At 45.5% G+C, this 17097-nt stretch overlaps 1 protein-coding gene across 1 annotated transcript in view; it reads left to right on the top strand.

Annotated features, from left to right (window-relative positions):
• Positions 1–4953: 4953 nt before the first annotated feature.
• Positions 4954–17097, top strand: part of LOC148115696 (E3 ubiquitin-protein ligase TRIM39-like) — a 34732-nt gene continuing 22588 nt past the window's right edge. Inside the window, exons 1-4 of the mRNA XM_087883949.1 lie at positions 4954–5689; positions 7956–8051; positions 10937–11167; positions 13679–13701. Coding sequence (XP_087740075.1) covers positions 5276–5689; positions 7956–8051; positions 10937–11167; positions 13679–13701 — 764 coding nt within the window. The 5' untranslated portion in view covers positions 4954–5275. The remainder of the gene's footprint in view (positions 5690–7955; positions 8052–10936; positions 11168–13678; positions 13702–17097) is intronic.

The raw sequence follows: 17097 nt of genomic DNA, 5'->3' as shown, positions 1-17097 counted from the left end.
GGTGTATTCTATGCCGCACCGAATTGCTTGCAGTTGTGGAGCTTTGGAAATTGAAGGAATGGGTCAGTCAATATGAGATTGTATTTCTACTTTAGAGTGATGTTATTAATTTTATGTTGTTTAAAATCAAGCAGATCAGTGATTATTCAGTGTAACACATAGAAAAAGAAGAGAAAGAAGACAGTAGACAAAAACAAAACATACCATCTGTTATCAAGATAGGAGATGTGAGCACTATGACGACTAAATGTGTCGCTTGGCTCAAGCCAAAATTGAAATAGAATTGTTAATGGAATTATAAAAATGAGATCCATTATTAAATAAATACATTAGTTGAGAAGATGCCGAATAACTCTCTTTTTCCTTCTTGCTTTAAACCTTTTATTGAGTAGCTGTAAAAGAAGAAGCAAATCTAGTGTGGTGGTTAAGAAATCAAGCTAGAAACCATGAGTTCTAATCCTGACTTAGGCACAAAGCCATGTGGGCAACCTTGGACCAGTCACTCTCACTCAGCCCTAGGAAGCGGGCAATGGTAAAGCCACTTCCGAATCTTTACCAAGAAAAGTGGAGGGAGATTCGTCCAGGCAGTTACCGGGAGTCAACAATCGGAGGCAAAAATGACTTCGATAGTGAGATGGAAGTCAGATCCAGTCGGATCTACTGGTTAAGGCACCAGGCTAGGAAGAGGAAGACTAAGTTCAAGTCCTGCCTTAGCCATGAAAGCCAGCTGGGTGACTTTGAGGCCCCCCCTCTTTCCCTCCCTCCCTCCCTCTCCCCACTGTCTCTTGAATTGCCTGCTGGCATCTCCTTCCACCACCTCTACTCCTTCGTGGATTCTTCCCCCTGCCCCACAGAAGCCTCTCCTATCCTATCCCCCTTCGCTCCCTCAGGCTTACCCCACAGAAGCCTCTCCTATCCTCCCTATTTCCATCACTCCCTCTCCTTTCCCTCCTTAAGCCGCCTTTCCTGTCCTCTCAGGCCTCCTTTTCCCCAGGAATCCCTTCCTATCCTATCACAGGACTGTTGTGGGGAAAACAGGAGGAGGAAGATCTGTGGGATATGTTTGCCATCTTGAGTTATTAGTAGAAAGAATAAAGGCAGGATACAAAATTAACTTTGATATGGTGACTTTGAATGCTAACAGCAGCTCTCTGGAACATCTCAAAGAATCTAAAGAACTGAAGATTGAGAAGCTGCCGTTGGCAAAGGAGCAAATGAGTAATCCAAACATACCTAATACAGGTTGTCCTTGATTTACAACCATTAGAATAGAATAGAATAGAATAGAATAGAATAGAATAGAATAGAATAGAATAGAATAGAATAGAATAGAATAGAATAGAATAGAATAATTTTATTTATATACCGCCCTTCTCCCGAAGGACTCGGGGCGGTGTACAGCCGGTTTAAAAACATAAATATACAAATATAATAATTAAAATTAATTAAAATCATTAAATAGTTTGGCCGAATTTTAAAACCCCAACATTTAAAACCCCAAATTAAGGGGCTGTCAATTAGACAGCCCCGCCTGTCGGAACAGTAGGGTCTTAAGGGCACAGCGGAAGACCCGAAGGTCAGAGAGCGCTTCAGCGAGTGCTTCGAGAGAGAGAATGAGACACAGAGAGAGAGAGAGAGTGAGAGAGAGAATGAGAGAGAATAAGAAATGGAGAAAGAGACAGAATGAAAGAGAGAGAATCAGAGAGAATCAGAGAGAGAGAGTCAGAATGAAAGAGAATCAGAGAGAGAGAATAAGAAACTGAGAAAGAGGCAGAATGAAAGAGAGAGAATCAGAGAGAATCAGAGAGAGAGAGTCAGAATGAAAGAGAATCAGAGAGAATCAGAATGAAAGGGGGGGAGAGGGAGAGAAAGAGAGATGTGGGGGGGAGAGAGAGTGGGAGAGAGATGGGAGAGAGAGAGAGATGTGAGGGGGGAGAGAGTGGGATAGAGATGGGAGAGAAAGAGAGATGTGAGAGAGGGGGAGAGAGAGAGAGAGAGGGAATGAGAGAGTGAGAGAGAGAGAAAGAGAGAGAATCATAATGAGAGAATCATAATGAGAGAGAGAGAGATGTGTGAGAGAGAAAGAGAGAAAGAGAGGGGGGAGAGAGAGAGTGGGAGAGAGAGAGAGGGAATGAGAGAGTGAGAGAGAGAGAAAGAGAGAGAATCATAATGAGAGAATCATAATGAGAGAGAGAGATGTGTGAGAGAGAAAGAGAAAAAGAGGGAGGGAGAGAGAGAGTGGGAGAGAGAGAGAGGGAATGAGAGAGTGAGAGAGAGAGAAAGAGAGAGAATCAGAATGAGAGAATCATAATGAGAGAGAGAGAGATGTGTGTGAGAGAGAGAGAAAGAGGGAGGGAGAGAGAGAGTGGGACGGGGGAGAGGGAGAGAAAGAGAGATGTGAGAGAGAGAAAGAGAGAGGAGGGAGACTACCTGAACGGAGTCACTGGGAGTCCAGGCGCTTCAGCAAGTGGCGTGCTGGATTCGTATTAGTGGGATGCGGGATTTAAAATTGTGAACTTGGTGGTCCCTGAGGTCCAAAAGGTTGGGGACCCCTGGACTAGAAGACCTCCAAGGAACATTCCAGCTCTATTGTGATTGATGTTGGTCATCCCGGAGCAGGTCCTCCAACAGGGGGCACCTGCAAAAGTACGAAGATTTCTCCACGGACCACCAAAAGTTTCTTGTGGACCACCACCTGATGTGCATTACAATGCCTTCTGCTTTGCCTTTCCACCTGTAAGCAAGCTACGGGGTCTCCCAGTACAAGGGTACAAGGGTATTGACTACACACATCACAAAGATAGCTGCAACTCCTCCCCCACCCCCCATGGACGAATGGAAAGGCTGGTGGCATTGACTGACAGGATGGTTGCCTGATTCCAACTGGTTAAGAACCTAATAATGACCCTGGCAGGCATAATCATTGTTCTCTAAATCACCTGTTGTGCATTACAATGCCTTCTGCTTTGCCTTTCCACCTGTAAGCAAGCTATGGGGTCTCCCAGTACAGGGATATTGATCTTGGGTGAATCTTGGAAAATTAAGTAGTTTTCAGATTCAAAGGGTGGTGGTGGTGATGGGCTGTCTGTAAAATAAAACCAGGTAATGGCACACACTTGAAAGTAAGTCAGGAAGCCTCTAATTGTGGAGTCTGTCTGGCAAGAACAAAGACTGCTTATCCACAGGAAATATGCATGTGTAAAGCTTGTAACAATTCTGGGTAGTTAGAAAGCTTATAAAAGTAACTAGAGTTAGACAAATTACAGACCTCAGCTAAAAGTTAGGAATAGAGATGGCCTGCAGCAAATCAAAGGGGTATTAGATAACTCCTGGGGCATTCATTAGCCAAGGCTTAGGAATAGGGACAGCTAGAGACCAATAGAACAAATTGTAGAATTATTACTAAAATGTTTATTAGATTATATTTCTTACTATCCCGCCTTGTCCTGCCTTCTTCTTTAGTGAAAATGTATAAAGCTTTTTTAATCCTTTGTTCTTGGCTCTCTTGGCATTTTGGCCAGGAGCCCTCTTCCTTGGGGTACCCCAATAAAAAGCAATCAAAACCTGCACCTCGTGTCTGGCATCCTTCATTGGCCTCGGCACTAGGCTCAGACCCCAATTGGGGACAACAATTAGTTAGGAACAGAATTGTTACCTAAGAGTGTCCATTAGTGTAAAAAAAAGGATGCTACAGCAAGATATAGAGAAATGTTTTCAGTGATTTTACTAGTTAGAATACAGACTTTAAAAAATTAGATAGGATTTTGCTATACAATACTTCCCTTTAACACACTAGATGATAAAATGTTAAACTTCCTAGGTTGAAGGTTTGGCTACAACATAAATATGGGATATCAAAAAGAGATTTAGATGTGAATATTATGGAAATTAGGTCTCTATAGTTTCCAGGCCCTAAATCTGTTTAGTAGTACTATAGTAGCCTCAGTCATATTAGTGATTCCTTCCTTCCTTCCTTCCTTCCTTCCTTCCTTCCTTCCTTCCTTCCTTCCTTCCTTCCTTCCTTCCTTCCTCCCTTCCTTCCCCTCCCTCCCTCCCTCCCAACACAGAAGGGTTTTCACCTGATGCCAAAATGAGGCCACTGTGGGTGCCAACTGAGGGTCTCTGGGGAGGACATTCCATAAATGAGGTGCCACCTCTGAAATGGCAAGATAAAGGAAGGGGCTTGGGAGTGTCCATGTCCCCTTGGGGAGCCCATTGTGACTAAGGAAGCCTCCCCCAAAATCCCTTGAATAAATGGCCTATAAGATGTTCTCCACCCACCAGATTCCCTCCCCCTCTTAGGTTGGCCTGAGACTCCTAATAGCTCTTTCTATCCATCTTTTGCCTTAAGGGAGCTCATTAGTCAACCTTGAAGATTTCCATCCAGCAAATGATCCCATTCCACATTCTATATATTGCATATTCCACAAGGTAGTCTTTGCCCAATTTTGGAACTTTTCTGATCCACTTCCTGGCTGGGAAAGGGACACTCCAGGCAGGTCTTCCTTTGCCAGATATTCATATTAGAAGTTAGGGAACGGATTATAATTTCTACATTCTCCTTTATCTGTGAGACATCCTATCGATTGCAGCATTGACTTTGGGGTTTTATCAAGGGTTTCTCCCAGTTTCTTCCATGCCAACTTTACTCCATTCTGTTTCTGTCCCATAAACGTTTCGTTCTTCCCATTTTTAAAAAAAGCATTTTCCCCTTTAACAAGTGCCTGGCTGAATAATAATTGATGGTGAATCAGCCCCATAGATGTTTCTTTCTCCCCAGGATTTTTCAATATCTTTCCCTTTAGCAGGATACTTGCATCAGTAATTGACTGGGGGGTCCGTCCCAAAAATATTTGCTTCTCCCCAGATTTTAAAAAGCAGCACTTTTTCGTGCAGCTGTTGATAAAAATAGGATCGCCAACATGATCGCCAACGTCCGATGAGGGAAATGAAGGAGAAGGAAGAGGAGGGGGAGGGGGAGGAGGAAGGAAGGACGGAAGAAGAAGAAGGATTATTATTTTGAAAACTCCCCCCCCCTTTGACGAGCTGATTGGACCAATAATAATTGATCCATCCTGCGAATGTTTGCTTCTCTCCAGTTTGTTGTTTATAAAACATTTTTTTCCCTTTAAGAAGCCAGCGAGGCTGACCGCAAGAATAACAACAATTCATTTTGGTTTCCTGTCTGTGCAGAGCCCAAAGGCGGTCACCTGATTTGGAGGAAAAGAAACGAAACTTAACTTTCTCTTTCTTTGTCCCGGCGGAGGCGGCGGCGATGGCGGCTGAAGCGCCCTTGCAGGGTTTCCTGGAAGAACTCACCTGCTCCATCTGCCTGGACTTTTTCCAGGACCCCGTGCTCATCCCCAAGTGCGGCCACAACTTCTGCCGGGGCTGCCTGACCCACAGTTGGGGGACGTCGGAATCAGAGGCTTTCTGTCCCCAATGCAGGCAGACCTTCGCGCCCCGCAGCCTCCTCCCCAACCGGCAGCTGGCGCGGCTAGTGGAAGAGGCCAGGCGATGCGGCGGCCATCCGGGCGAGGAAGGAGGGAGCCTCTGCCCGAAGCACCGGGAGCCCCTCAAGCTCTTCTGTAAGGACCACCAGACCCTCATCTGCATGGTCTGTGACCGATCCAAAGAGCACAGGGGCCACTCTGTGATCCCTGCGGAGGAGGCTTTCCCGGAATACCAGGTAGGAATCAGCCAGGAGGAATCCCTGCGGAGAGGCATCCAGATCCTTGGTCTTCCTGGCAATCCTTGGATCAATTTACTTTTTCTGTTGTCCACAAACTGGGTTTAGCCTGGCGCAGGTGCGAATTAGAACCAGACTGGAGAGGCGGCTCAAGGGACTTTTAATGACCTACTTCAGGAAAAGGGTCTCAGCAGCTAAAGGAGCCAAGACCCCTGAACGATGTAATAATTCAAAATATAGGGTTAAGATTAAGGTTCCTTGACAGGAGTTTCTTTTGATTTCTTGTCCTGGCCTACTTTATCACATTCCTCATACATTGCGTATTTGTGCTAATTAGCTTTCTTATCAAAAGAGCTGTGTGTTTTATTATTATAATAAGCAAGAAGTTTCCAAAGTTGATGTCTATGTGTCCCCCCATTGGTTACTGGTCTTATTACACTCCTCTGCAACTTTCTGCCTCGGCCATTCCTTTAACAAACTTCCCTAATTCCAACCTGAGACCTTCACCTCCTGCTTTATTCTCTGTGGCTGAAATATTTTTGAAGACTGATTTACCATAGTCTTTGATTTACAACCATTCGTTTAGTGACCTTCTCACAAGCAAAGTCAATTGGGAAGCCAGTATCGCTTCACAACTGTGTTACTAAAAGTGAACAACTGCAGTGATTCACTTAACAACTGCAGCAAGACCTTGGAAATTTAAAAACAGAACAGGATTAAAAAAAACAAGGAATAAAAATTGACTGGTGGCCATATTTGCAAATTAGGACAAAATATAAAAAAGACAGGGAACAATATGGTATACACAGAGAACAATTGGAATTGGATAAGATATTATTAGGACCAGGAGAAAAAATGATCACAAAAATGTATAATTTTCTGTTAAAATTTAAAATGGAAGAAGAAACCGTGAAGGAAACAATGATTAGCTGGGCAAGAAATTTTGGCTATAACATTCATTTGGATCAATGGGATAAATTATGGGAGAGAAACTATAAAATAACAGTGTCAACTGCTTACAAGGAGAATCTTTATAAGATGTTTTAGCTATGGCACCTGCCACAAGTGAGATTGGCAAGGATGTTCTCAAAACAGGTCCCCGGATTGTTGGAGGTGCGGCCATAGCCGAGGGACCTTCTACCACATGTGGTGGACCTGCCCTAAGATTAGGAAATTTTGGTGGAAGATAAAAAAATGGCTGGAAGAGATAACTGGGTGGAAGATAGAAAGAAAACCGGAACTATTCCTCCTCGGTATTTAAGAAGGGAAAATGGAAAAAAAAATACAATATATCATATTACACATACTAACTGCGTGTAGAATTGCCATAGCACAAAATTGGAAACAACCGGATATCCCCTCCAGACCAATTTATAATTTTAAAAATTTATGACTGCGCAGAAATGGACAGATTATCTATGGAAATTAAGAAAAGGGAAGACACCAAGTACTATTTAATTTGGAATAGATGGTATTCCTGGCTGGAGAGTAAATCTAAAATGTAAGCGATATTTTGTTACGAAACCGAATTGTGAATAGAAGATATTGTAACTTAGATAAGGATGTAAGTTAAGACAGATAGAAGTAGAATTTGTGTATGGAAGTTAATTAGGATAGAGATACCGATATAGAAAAGCTGTTACTAGTGCTTAGGTTTTGATGTGTTTGTTTTTGTTTGTTTTTGTTGTGTGTTATAGATTTTTTTTAATTGTTCTTTTCTATTTTTTGTATTGTATATTTTAATCTTTGAAAATTTAATAAATATTATTTTTTAAAAAAACCAACTGCAGCAAGAACATCACTTAACTGTCTTGCTTAGCAAGGGAAATTGCCTGTAGGGCGAAATAGGCTCCCTTTGCCAGCTCCCTTTCCACATTTGCTCTAGAACGAAATTGTCATTCCTCCAAAGTCTTGAGTGCAGACCCCGAAAAACACTCCTGCTGGATCAGGCCAAACGTTCATTTCTCAGTGATGCTTCTGGATGACTGCAACCAGGAGACTCAGGCAGCTCACTTTAGTGCCATTACAGGTAGTCCTCGACTTAAAACCATTCTTTTAGTGACTGTTCAAAGTTATGACGACAATGAAAAAAGTGACATAATGTTTTTCACCCTTATGATCATTGCAGCATTCTGTGGTCACATGATCAAAATTTGGACGCTTGCCAACTGCCATGAATTTATGACGATTGCATATATCTTCTAACTGGGTCTTCCCTCCGATGTAATTCTTTACGGAAAAGAAACTCAAAACTTGTATTTTTCAGATCAAGGTGGAGGATTGCCTGAAGGCTCAGAAGGAGGAGAAAGAAAAAATAGCTACATACAAAGGAGACACAGAGCAAACAGTGCAGGAGATGCTTGTAAGTATTGATCCAAGGGTGAAGAGCTTCTGAGCTACTAGGAAGGAAAACACCATCTGCCATCTTCGATAATAGGCACCCTGTGTTTTAGTACAAATTCTGACTTAAATGGAATCCAAGTTTATTTATTTATTTATTTATTTATTCATTCATTCATTCATTCATTCATTTATTTATTTGTTATTGTGATTTATATGCCGCCATTCTCCCGAAGGACTCAGGGCGGCTTACATACAGCAATCAACAATACAAATCACAGTGTTAATTCAAATTAAAATTAAAACCCCCATTAAAAACAATTTAAAATTATAGCATTGTACAACCCCACGATCAGATTATTGTTGGAACAGCCACGCCTTCAGTTCGCGGGGAAAGGAGAGGAGGTCGGGGGCTATCCTGAGCTCGGTGGGCAGACCATTCCAGAGGGTCGGCGCTCCAACAGAGAAAGCTCTCCCCCTGGGGGCCGCTAGCCGACATTGTTTGGCCGACGGCACCCTGAGGAGGCCTGCTCTGTGGGAGCGCACGGGACGGTGGGAGGAAGGCAGAAGATGGTCTCGTAAGTACCCCGGGCCTAAGCCATGTAGGGCTTTATAGGTAAGCACCAGCACCTTGAAACAGACCCGGAGAGCAACCGGCAGCCAGTGCAGCTCACGCAGGAGAGGTGTAACACGGGAGTAATGAGGAGCCCCCGTAATTGCCTGCGTGGCCGCATTCTGGACTAGCTGGAGCCTCCGGATGCATCCCAAGGGCAGCCCCATGTAGAGGGCGTTACAGTAGTCCAACCGAGAAGTAACAAGGGCATGAGTGACCGTGGCGAGAGCATCTCGGTCTAGGAAAGGGCGCAACTGGTGCACAAGATGTACTTGTGCGAAAGCCCCACTGGTTACAGCCGTCAGATGATCATCCAGGGACAGCCGAGAATCCAGGAGGACACCCAGATTGCGAACCCTGTTGGAGGGGGTAAAAATCTCCCTCCGATCACTAAAGATGGTACCTCTAGATCCCGAGATGCCGGCATCCACAGCCACTCAGTCTTGGAAGGGTTGAGTCTGAGCCTGTTCATTCCCATCCACACTGCCTCCAGGCAACAGGACATCATGGAAAGGGCATCCCCAAGGTGGCTTGGGGTGGAGATATAAAGCTGGGTATCATCCGCATATTGGTGATACCTCACCCCAAAACCATGAATGATCTCACCCAGCGGCTTCATATAGATGTTAAAAAGCAGGGGGGAGAGAACTGATCTCTGAGGCACCCCACAAGTGAGGGGCCTCTGGGAGGATCTCTGACCCCCTTCCGATACAAACTGCGAGCGGCCCGAGAGGTAGGAGGAGAACCACTGCAACACAGTGCCTCCTATCCCCAACCCCCTGAGTTGCTGCAGTAGGATACCATGGTCGATGGTATCAAAAGCCGTTGAGAGGTCAAGAAGGACCAGGATGGAGGAACAACCCCCATCACGGGCCCGCCAGAGATCATTCACTAGGGTGACCGATGCCGTTTCCGTGCTGTGACTGCGCCTGAAACCAGATTGGTAAGGGTCCAGGTAGTCTGTTTCCTCCAGGAAATGAGGGAATTGCTGTGCCACCATGGTCTCAACAACCTTCACTAAAAAGCGGAGGTTGGAGACTGGACAATAGTTGTTAAGGGAGTCCGGGTCCAGGTTGGGCTTCTTAAGGAGGGGTTGAACCACCGCCTCTTTGAGTGCAGCGGGGACGAATCCCTCCCTCAGCGAGGCGTTAACAAGAGCCTTGATCCAGTCTCCGGTCACCTCTCTGGCTGCAGAAACAAGCCAGGAGGGACACGGGTCCAATGCACATGTGGAGGCCCCCAGCCGACCCATAATCCTGTCCACTTCATCCAACGAAACAGGCTCAAACTCAACCCAGGACTAGGCCCGGTCTCCTCAGTGGACTCTGCTCAGTCAGAGTCCAACCCGGTCCGGATCTGAGCGATTTTATCTTCCAGAAACTGTGCAAAATCCTCAGCTCAGCCCTGAAAGGGGTCCTCCCTCGCTCCAAGGTTAAGGAGGGAGTGGGTCACCCTAAACAGGGCGGCTGGGCGGTTTTCTGCAGATGCAATGAGAGCGGCGAAATATTGTTGTTTTGCCGCTTCCATCGCCACAAAATAAGACCTAGTATAGGTTCTTAACTGTGTTCGGTCGGATTCAGATCAGGAGGACCTCCAACCAACCTCAAGGTGTCTTTTCCAACGCTTCATTTCCCTGAGCTCCGTGGTGAACCATGGAGCCGCCCGGGATCTGCATCGAATCAGAGGCCGCATAGGCGCGATTTGATCCCAGGCCGCCACTAGGGCCTCAGAGGAATCGTGGGTTAAGGAGGCGGGAAATGATCCAAGCTCCATCAGGAACCTTTCGGGTTCCATCAGGCGCCTGGGGCGGAACCATCTCACTGGTTAAAGTTAAAGACGGTGTTAGGGCACAGAACTTGGTCTTAACCTGGGGACTAAGATGTCAACATTGGCTGAATGAGTCACAGTTGGGTTAAGTGCCCCTATCCCATGAGCTTTGTTTAATACAATGGGTTTGTTTTGTTTAATAAATTAATGCAAACCGTATTTCATCTTATTGAAAAAAGTGTGGACGCAAACATTTTTCTATCTCTTTTTTTGGAATCCCTGATTGCCAAGAAAATTTTCATGAGAGGTCATTAAACTAGAGCCTTTAAAAAAAAAAAACGCTTTCCCCCCTACACTTTTTAATATCAATGGGTTTTTTGTCTCCTTCGGATATTCTCCCACCTCACTTCTGGATTCTTCAAAGAATCTGTTTAATTATTATAACAATTAAAATAAAAGAAAAAATAATTAAGTAAAACAATTAAAAATAAAATTATGACTTTTGCTTTTTCTCTTTCTTGTCCTAGGACCTCATCAAAGAAGTGAAAGAAAATGTAGTGGCTGAATTCAGAGAGCTACAACTCTGGTTAGAAGGACAGGAGAAGCTTCTATTGACTCAAATGGAAGAAACGGAGAAGGATATTATGGCAAGAAAGGAGGAGGGTTTGGCCAAGCACATGGAGGAACTGGGCTCCCTTGACCATCTCATCCAGGAGATAGAAGAGAAGCTTCAGCAGCCAGCCAGCAAACTCTTACAGGTCAGTCAGGAAGTTGAGATCATAGAATCCTAGGGCTGGAGGAGACCTTGGAGGTCTTCTGGTCCAATCTTCTACCCAAGGCAGGAGACCTCATAACCATTCACCAAAAATGGTTGTCCAAACTCTTATTGGAATCCTTCAGTGATGGAGCACCCAAAACTCAGGGAGGCAGGCTGTTCCACTGATAAATACTTCTCACTGTCAGGAAATTCTTCCTTATTTTAGCTTGCAACTCCAGATGAGCTTCCACCCCTTTTCCCTATGAGAGCCCTTCAAGTGTTGGAAGATGGCGGTTGTGTCTCCCCTAAGCCTCTTCTTCCTTAGGCTAAGCTTACCGAGTTCCCTTAGCCATTCATTGTATGGTTTGACTTCCTGGCCTCTTACCATCTTCATTGCTCCTCTCTGCATTCTTTAGCCCCTCCATAGAATACTCTTTTTGACTCTTTCCTTTTTTTTCTTTCATAAATTTAATCAAAATTATAATAGTGAAAAGTACCAATGGAAATAAAGAAAATAGGGAAATGGAGAAGGGAAAGAGTGGGAAAGATGTGTAGGATAAAGGAAAGAGAAAAAAAATCAACTTTTTTTCTGCACAGTAAAATACAAAATAAAATTACAGCCTCAACATTTTAATTTTGCATATTTAGTAATTATTAGCCATGTCTATAAAAACAGATTAGTTTAATAAGCAAAACCAAGCATCAAGAATTCATTTTTTTCTATCTCGAGCACAAAGTTTAGAAGCAGCTTCCAAGTAGAAACAACAGGTTATATCTAATTAAAGCAGTCAATTTTTTCATTTTTTCTAGCTCCATCATTTTTTCCATCTGTTTTTCTCTTGTGGGGATTGATATATATGTCCATGTCTGCATGTAGGATTCTGGCTGCATTTGACCAAGTTCAAAATCTTTTTTTTCAACTCCTCATTTAGTAAACTTTTTGACTCTTTCTATGGAAAGGAAACTGGAAGGTATGAAGACTACAGGTAGTCCTTGACATATGAGCACACTTGGGCTTGAGATTTCTGTTGCTGAGGGAAACAATTAAGTGAATTTTGCCCCATTTTACGACCTTTCTTGCTGCTGCTGTTAAGTGAATCTCTGCAGTGGTTAAGTTAGTAACACGGTTGTTAAATGAATCTGGCTTCCACACTGACTTTGCTTGTCAGAAGGTCACTAATGGTGATCACATGACCTCAGGAAGCTGCAACCGTCATAAATATGAATCGGTTGCCCAGTGGCTGAATTTTGATCATGTGACCATGGGGATGCTGCAAGAGTCTTTTTTTTAAAAAAAAAGTTTATTTATAACACAGTAAAACAATACAAGACATACAACACTTATATACAAGACTCTTTTTACAGCTTTTTCATAGTGGTCCTTCCTTATTATTTACTATTTCCACAAATTTTACTTCATCTCATTCCAAATTACTATCTGTCCCCATCATTTCATTTACAATATATTTCTCTTTTTCATTTCAATCACTAAATTGTATTTTACCCATTTTTTCCATTATTTTTGGACATTTCTTTAGCTCCTCCTTATTTTTCTTCTTGATTTTTCCTTCCCTCCAACCACTCATACCCTCTATACCAAATTTTATAGTATTCTGTATCCTCTTTTTCTGCAAGAGCCTTAAGTGTGAAAAATGATCATAAAGAATTTTTTTCAGTGCCGTGGTAACTTCGAACGGTCACTAAATGAACTGTTTAGTCAGGGACTACTTGTAATGGCTAATATTAGGGATACATAATGTAATTCAGAAAAAGCAGGAATTCAAAGTTCTGGTCAATTGTCTATAGATTCTTCACGATTTTAGGAATGTCTGCTTAGGGTTCCTATCCCATTTTTTTTTTTTTTATTTGATTTATATGCCCCCCTTCTCCAAAGACTCAGGGCGGCTTACAATGTGCTCAGCAATAGCCTTCATCCTTTTGTATATTTATACAAAGTCAGCTTATTGCCCCCACAACTGGGTCCTCAATTTACCTACCTTAGAAAGGATGGAAGGCTGAGTCAACCTTGGGGGATGTGGTGGTGGGTGTTCTTTGTAGGGTCTTCCCCTCCCCTTAAATCTCCAGGCCAAGGAGAAACTCAACACTGATCTCCTTCTCCAAAGTATTATAATCATCTGGATTTTCCAAAGTGCCTTCATTCTCGAAGCATAAATGCAGGGGATTTTTTTATCCTATTGATGCACTATTTTGTTTTTCAAATAGTCTTTTCTTTTTGCTATCATGTTTTATATATAAATATATATTTTCTGTAATTGTGTTGAATTCAACCGGGGTCTAATTTTTCTTAGACAAGAAAGTAAAAACAATACCACTCTAAAAAAAAGGGGGGGGGGAAGAGCAATGGATTTTTTTTTAAAAAAATTGAAGTATTTTGTATGTCTGTTAGTGTCTGGTTGTCCAGAGGTTTCACTCATGTATTTTGTGACTGTAAGAATTTAATTTTCTGCCTAGGAAATGGCTCCTTTCAGTGCTTCCTCTCTTTATTTTTTAGGACATTGGAAGCATCTTGAAGAAGTAAGTAAATCCACCTTTTCTTTACAGACTCAGAGATCAGAAGCTCTGCCAGCAGTTTTCCTATTTTGGAAAGGTTTTTCTTTATTTCACAGTATTTTATTGTAAGGACAACGTACTGTATTTCAGGGCTTTTTAGACCTTTCCTCAGACAACCTCAACACAATATAATTAGCAATATTTAATTCTCCCCAGCCCCTCCCCCCCACAGCCCTCCTCCTTCCTGGGCAGCACATCACAGGTGGCAGTAGCCAGCCAGGCATGCCGCCGCCCCAGCCCCTCCCCCCCATCCGCGGCAGCCCACCTGCAACTTACCAAAAGCTAGGAAGGCAAGGGCAATCAAGCGGGCGAGGAGCTGAGCAGCTGGGCCTGGGCCGAGTGGTTTGGGCAAGCAGCGACTGATAGCAAGCAAGGAGAGCAATAAGTGAGCATCCAAGAGTTCAGCCTCACACACGTGGTAAGAGGAGCTGCCCAGTGGCATGTGCGCCCCGGGAAACACACTTTCAGTTTCTGATGCACACATGTGCACTGGCCAGCTAGTCTGATGATCTGAGCTTTGGGTTGTGAACCCGGAAGAGGAATGGCTGATGCCGCGCGTGCCAGGTGACATGGCTCCACATGCCACCTGTGGCACGCGTGCCATAGGTTTGCCATCACGGACTTACATATCACGTCTGATTTAAAAAGAGTTACAGTTGCAGGGGGGAGCCCAACTCCAGCACTCTCTGCCACCCCCTTTCCTCTTAGCGCATTCTGGACCAGTTGGAGCCTCCGGGTGCTCCTCAAAGGGAGCCCCATGTAGAGAGCATTGCAGTAGTCCAGGCGCGAGGTGACGAGGGCATGAGTGAGTGTGCACAGGGAATCCCGATCAAGAAAGGGCCGCAACTGGCGAATCAGGCGAACCTGACAAAAGGTCCCCCTGGCTACAGCCGTCACATGTTCCTCCAAGGACAGCTGCGAATTCAGGAGGACTCCCAGATTGCGCGCCCTCTCTGCGGGGGCCAAAGACTCGTCCCCGATAGTCAGTGATGGAGTCAACTGACTATATCGGGATGCCGGGAGCCACAGCCACTCAGTCTTGGAAGGGTTGAGCTTGAGCCTGTTCCTCCCCATCCAGATTCGCACGGGACATCACTTCAAGGGCATCGTTGGGGTGGCCTGGGGTGGAGATGTACAGCTGGGTATCATCAGCGTACTGATGGTACTTCACCCCAAAGCCATGGATGATCTCACCCAGCGGCTTCACATAAATGTTGAAGAGAAGGGGCGAGAGGACCGACCCCTGAGGCACTCCACAAATGAGAGGCCTCGAGGTCGACTTCTGCCCCCCTGCCAACACAATCTGCGACCGGTCTGAGAGAAAGGAGGAGAACCACCGTAACACGGTACCCCCCCCATCCCCAACTCTTCCAACCGGTGCAGCATGATACCATGGTCGATGGAATCAAAAGCCGCTGAGAGGTCTAACAGGGTCAGAACAGAGTATCAACCCCTGTCCCGAGCCCTCCAGAGATCATCTACCAATGCGACCAATGCCATTTCCGTGCTGTGCCCAGACCTGAAACCTGACTGGAATGGATCTAGATAAGATCCGTTGGCATGTAGCGAAGAGGGGGCCGCTACATGGCATGTAGTGAAGAGGGGGTTGAGGGGTTTTTTATCAGGTTTTTTAAGGAAAATTTTAAGTGGACCCAGGAGGAGGGGAGGGGGTTGTAGAGATGGACCTGGGGGGATTCATATAGCCACTGGGCGGGATGATGTGTCGCTTGGGCGCAGCAGAGGGATCACAGAAGAAAATTGGTCTGGGGAACAACGAGATGTCAGGAAGGGCAGTGTAATTGAAATAGTGAGCGGGAGGGGCAGATATGATGGGCGCAGGGGACCACATCATGTTCCGGGGGTGCGCATACGCTGTCTACGAGCGATTGCACACTCCGGCCCCCAATGCGCAACTTGGGTCCTGGGTTGCACACAGCCTCAGGCCCTGGGTCCACGGTTGATGTTATATAATGCCAGGTCAGTTGTTAACAAAGCCCCCCTCATTTGTGATCTTATTTTGGAGGGGGGTGCAGACCTGGAAGGTATTACAGAGACCTGGTTGGGCTACGACGGCGGGGTTCCCCTCGTTGAAATGTGCTCACCAGGTTTCTGTGCATTTCACCAGCCAAGGGCTCAGGGGAGGGGTGGGGGAGTGGCGGCGATTATTAGGGAAAGTCTTAGTCCGAAGGAGACCACTGTTCCTCAGATTGCCGGATGTGAGTCCCTCCTTGTGAAGTGGGGCCGTGGGAGACAGATGGGTTTGCTGACTACGTACCTGGCTCCCTGCCACGTGGCGGCGATCCTACCCGAGCTGCTCGACGTTATTGCCGGGGTGGCGGTTGATACCCCCAGACTTATTGTTATGGGGGATTTCAACCTGCCATCTGCAGGTGAGGCATCAGAAGTGGCTCGGGAGTTCATGGCTTCCATGGCAGCCATGGACCTGACCCAATTAGTTCAAGGCCCTACTCACACAGGGGGACACACTCTGGACTTGATTTTTGTCTCTGGTCAGTGGTTGAATGATCTTGGTAGAGGGGACTTAGACATTAAACCGTTGTCATGGACAGATCATTCTCTTCTTCGCTTGGACTTTCCTGCCGTTTCCCCCCACCGCAGGGAGACGGAACCGATGAAATGGTTCCGTCCCAGGCGCCTGATGGATCCCGAAAAGTTCCTGACGGAGCTTGGGCCATTTCCTGAGACCTTGGCACACGACTCGACTGAAGACCTGGTGGCCGCCTGGGAGAGGGTGGCCGCCTGGGAGAGGGCGGCCGCTGGGGCTTTGGACCACGTCGTGCCTTTGCAGCCTCTGACCCGATGCCGACCTCAATTGGCTTCTTGGTTCTCCGAGGAGCTGAGAGAGATGAAGCGTTGGAAAAGATGCTTAGAGAGCATTTGGAGGACTAGTCAATCCAATTTCTACCGGACACTGGTGAGGTCTTATATCAAGACCTACCTAATGGTGATAAAAGTGGCGAAATCTAACTATTTTTCCGCTCTTATCGCATCTGCAGAGAATCACCCAACCGCTTTGTTTAGGGTGACCCACTCCCTTCTTCGGGGGGGAGTGCGGGAAGATCCCTTGCAGGGTCAAGCTGAGGATTTTGTGCAATTCCTGCATGATAAAGTCGCTCGGATTTGGGAAGGCTTGGACTCCGACTGGGTGAGTCCAGGGGAGGAGACGAGGGCAGGTCTTGAGAACATTATCTGGGAGGAGTTTGATCCTGTGGCTTCCGAGGATGTGGACAGGGTTCTGGGTAGGATTAGTGCCGCCACATGTTTATTGGACCCGTGTCCCTCCTGGTTGGTACTGGCCTCCCGGGAGGTTACACGAGGCTGGCTCCAGGGGATCATAAC

This window comes from Pantherophis guttatus, chromosome 2 (assembly GCF_059756535.1).
Source record: "Pantherophis guttatus breed Tessera chromosome 2, ASM5975653v1, whole genome shotgun sequence".
Classification (NCBI taxonomy): domain Eukaryota; kingdom Metazoa; phylum Chordata; class Lepidosauria; order Squamata; family Colubridae; genus Pantherophis; species Pantherophis guttatus.
This window is presented reverse-complemented; position numbering and strand designations above follow the sequence as displayed.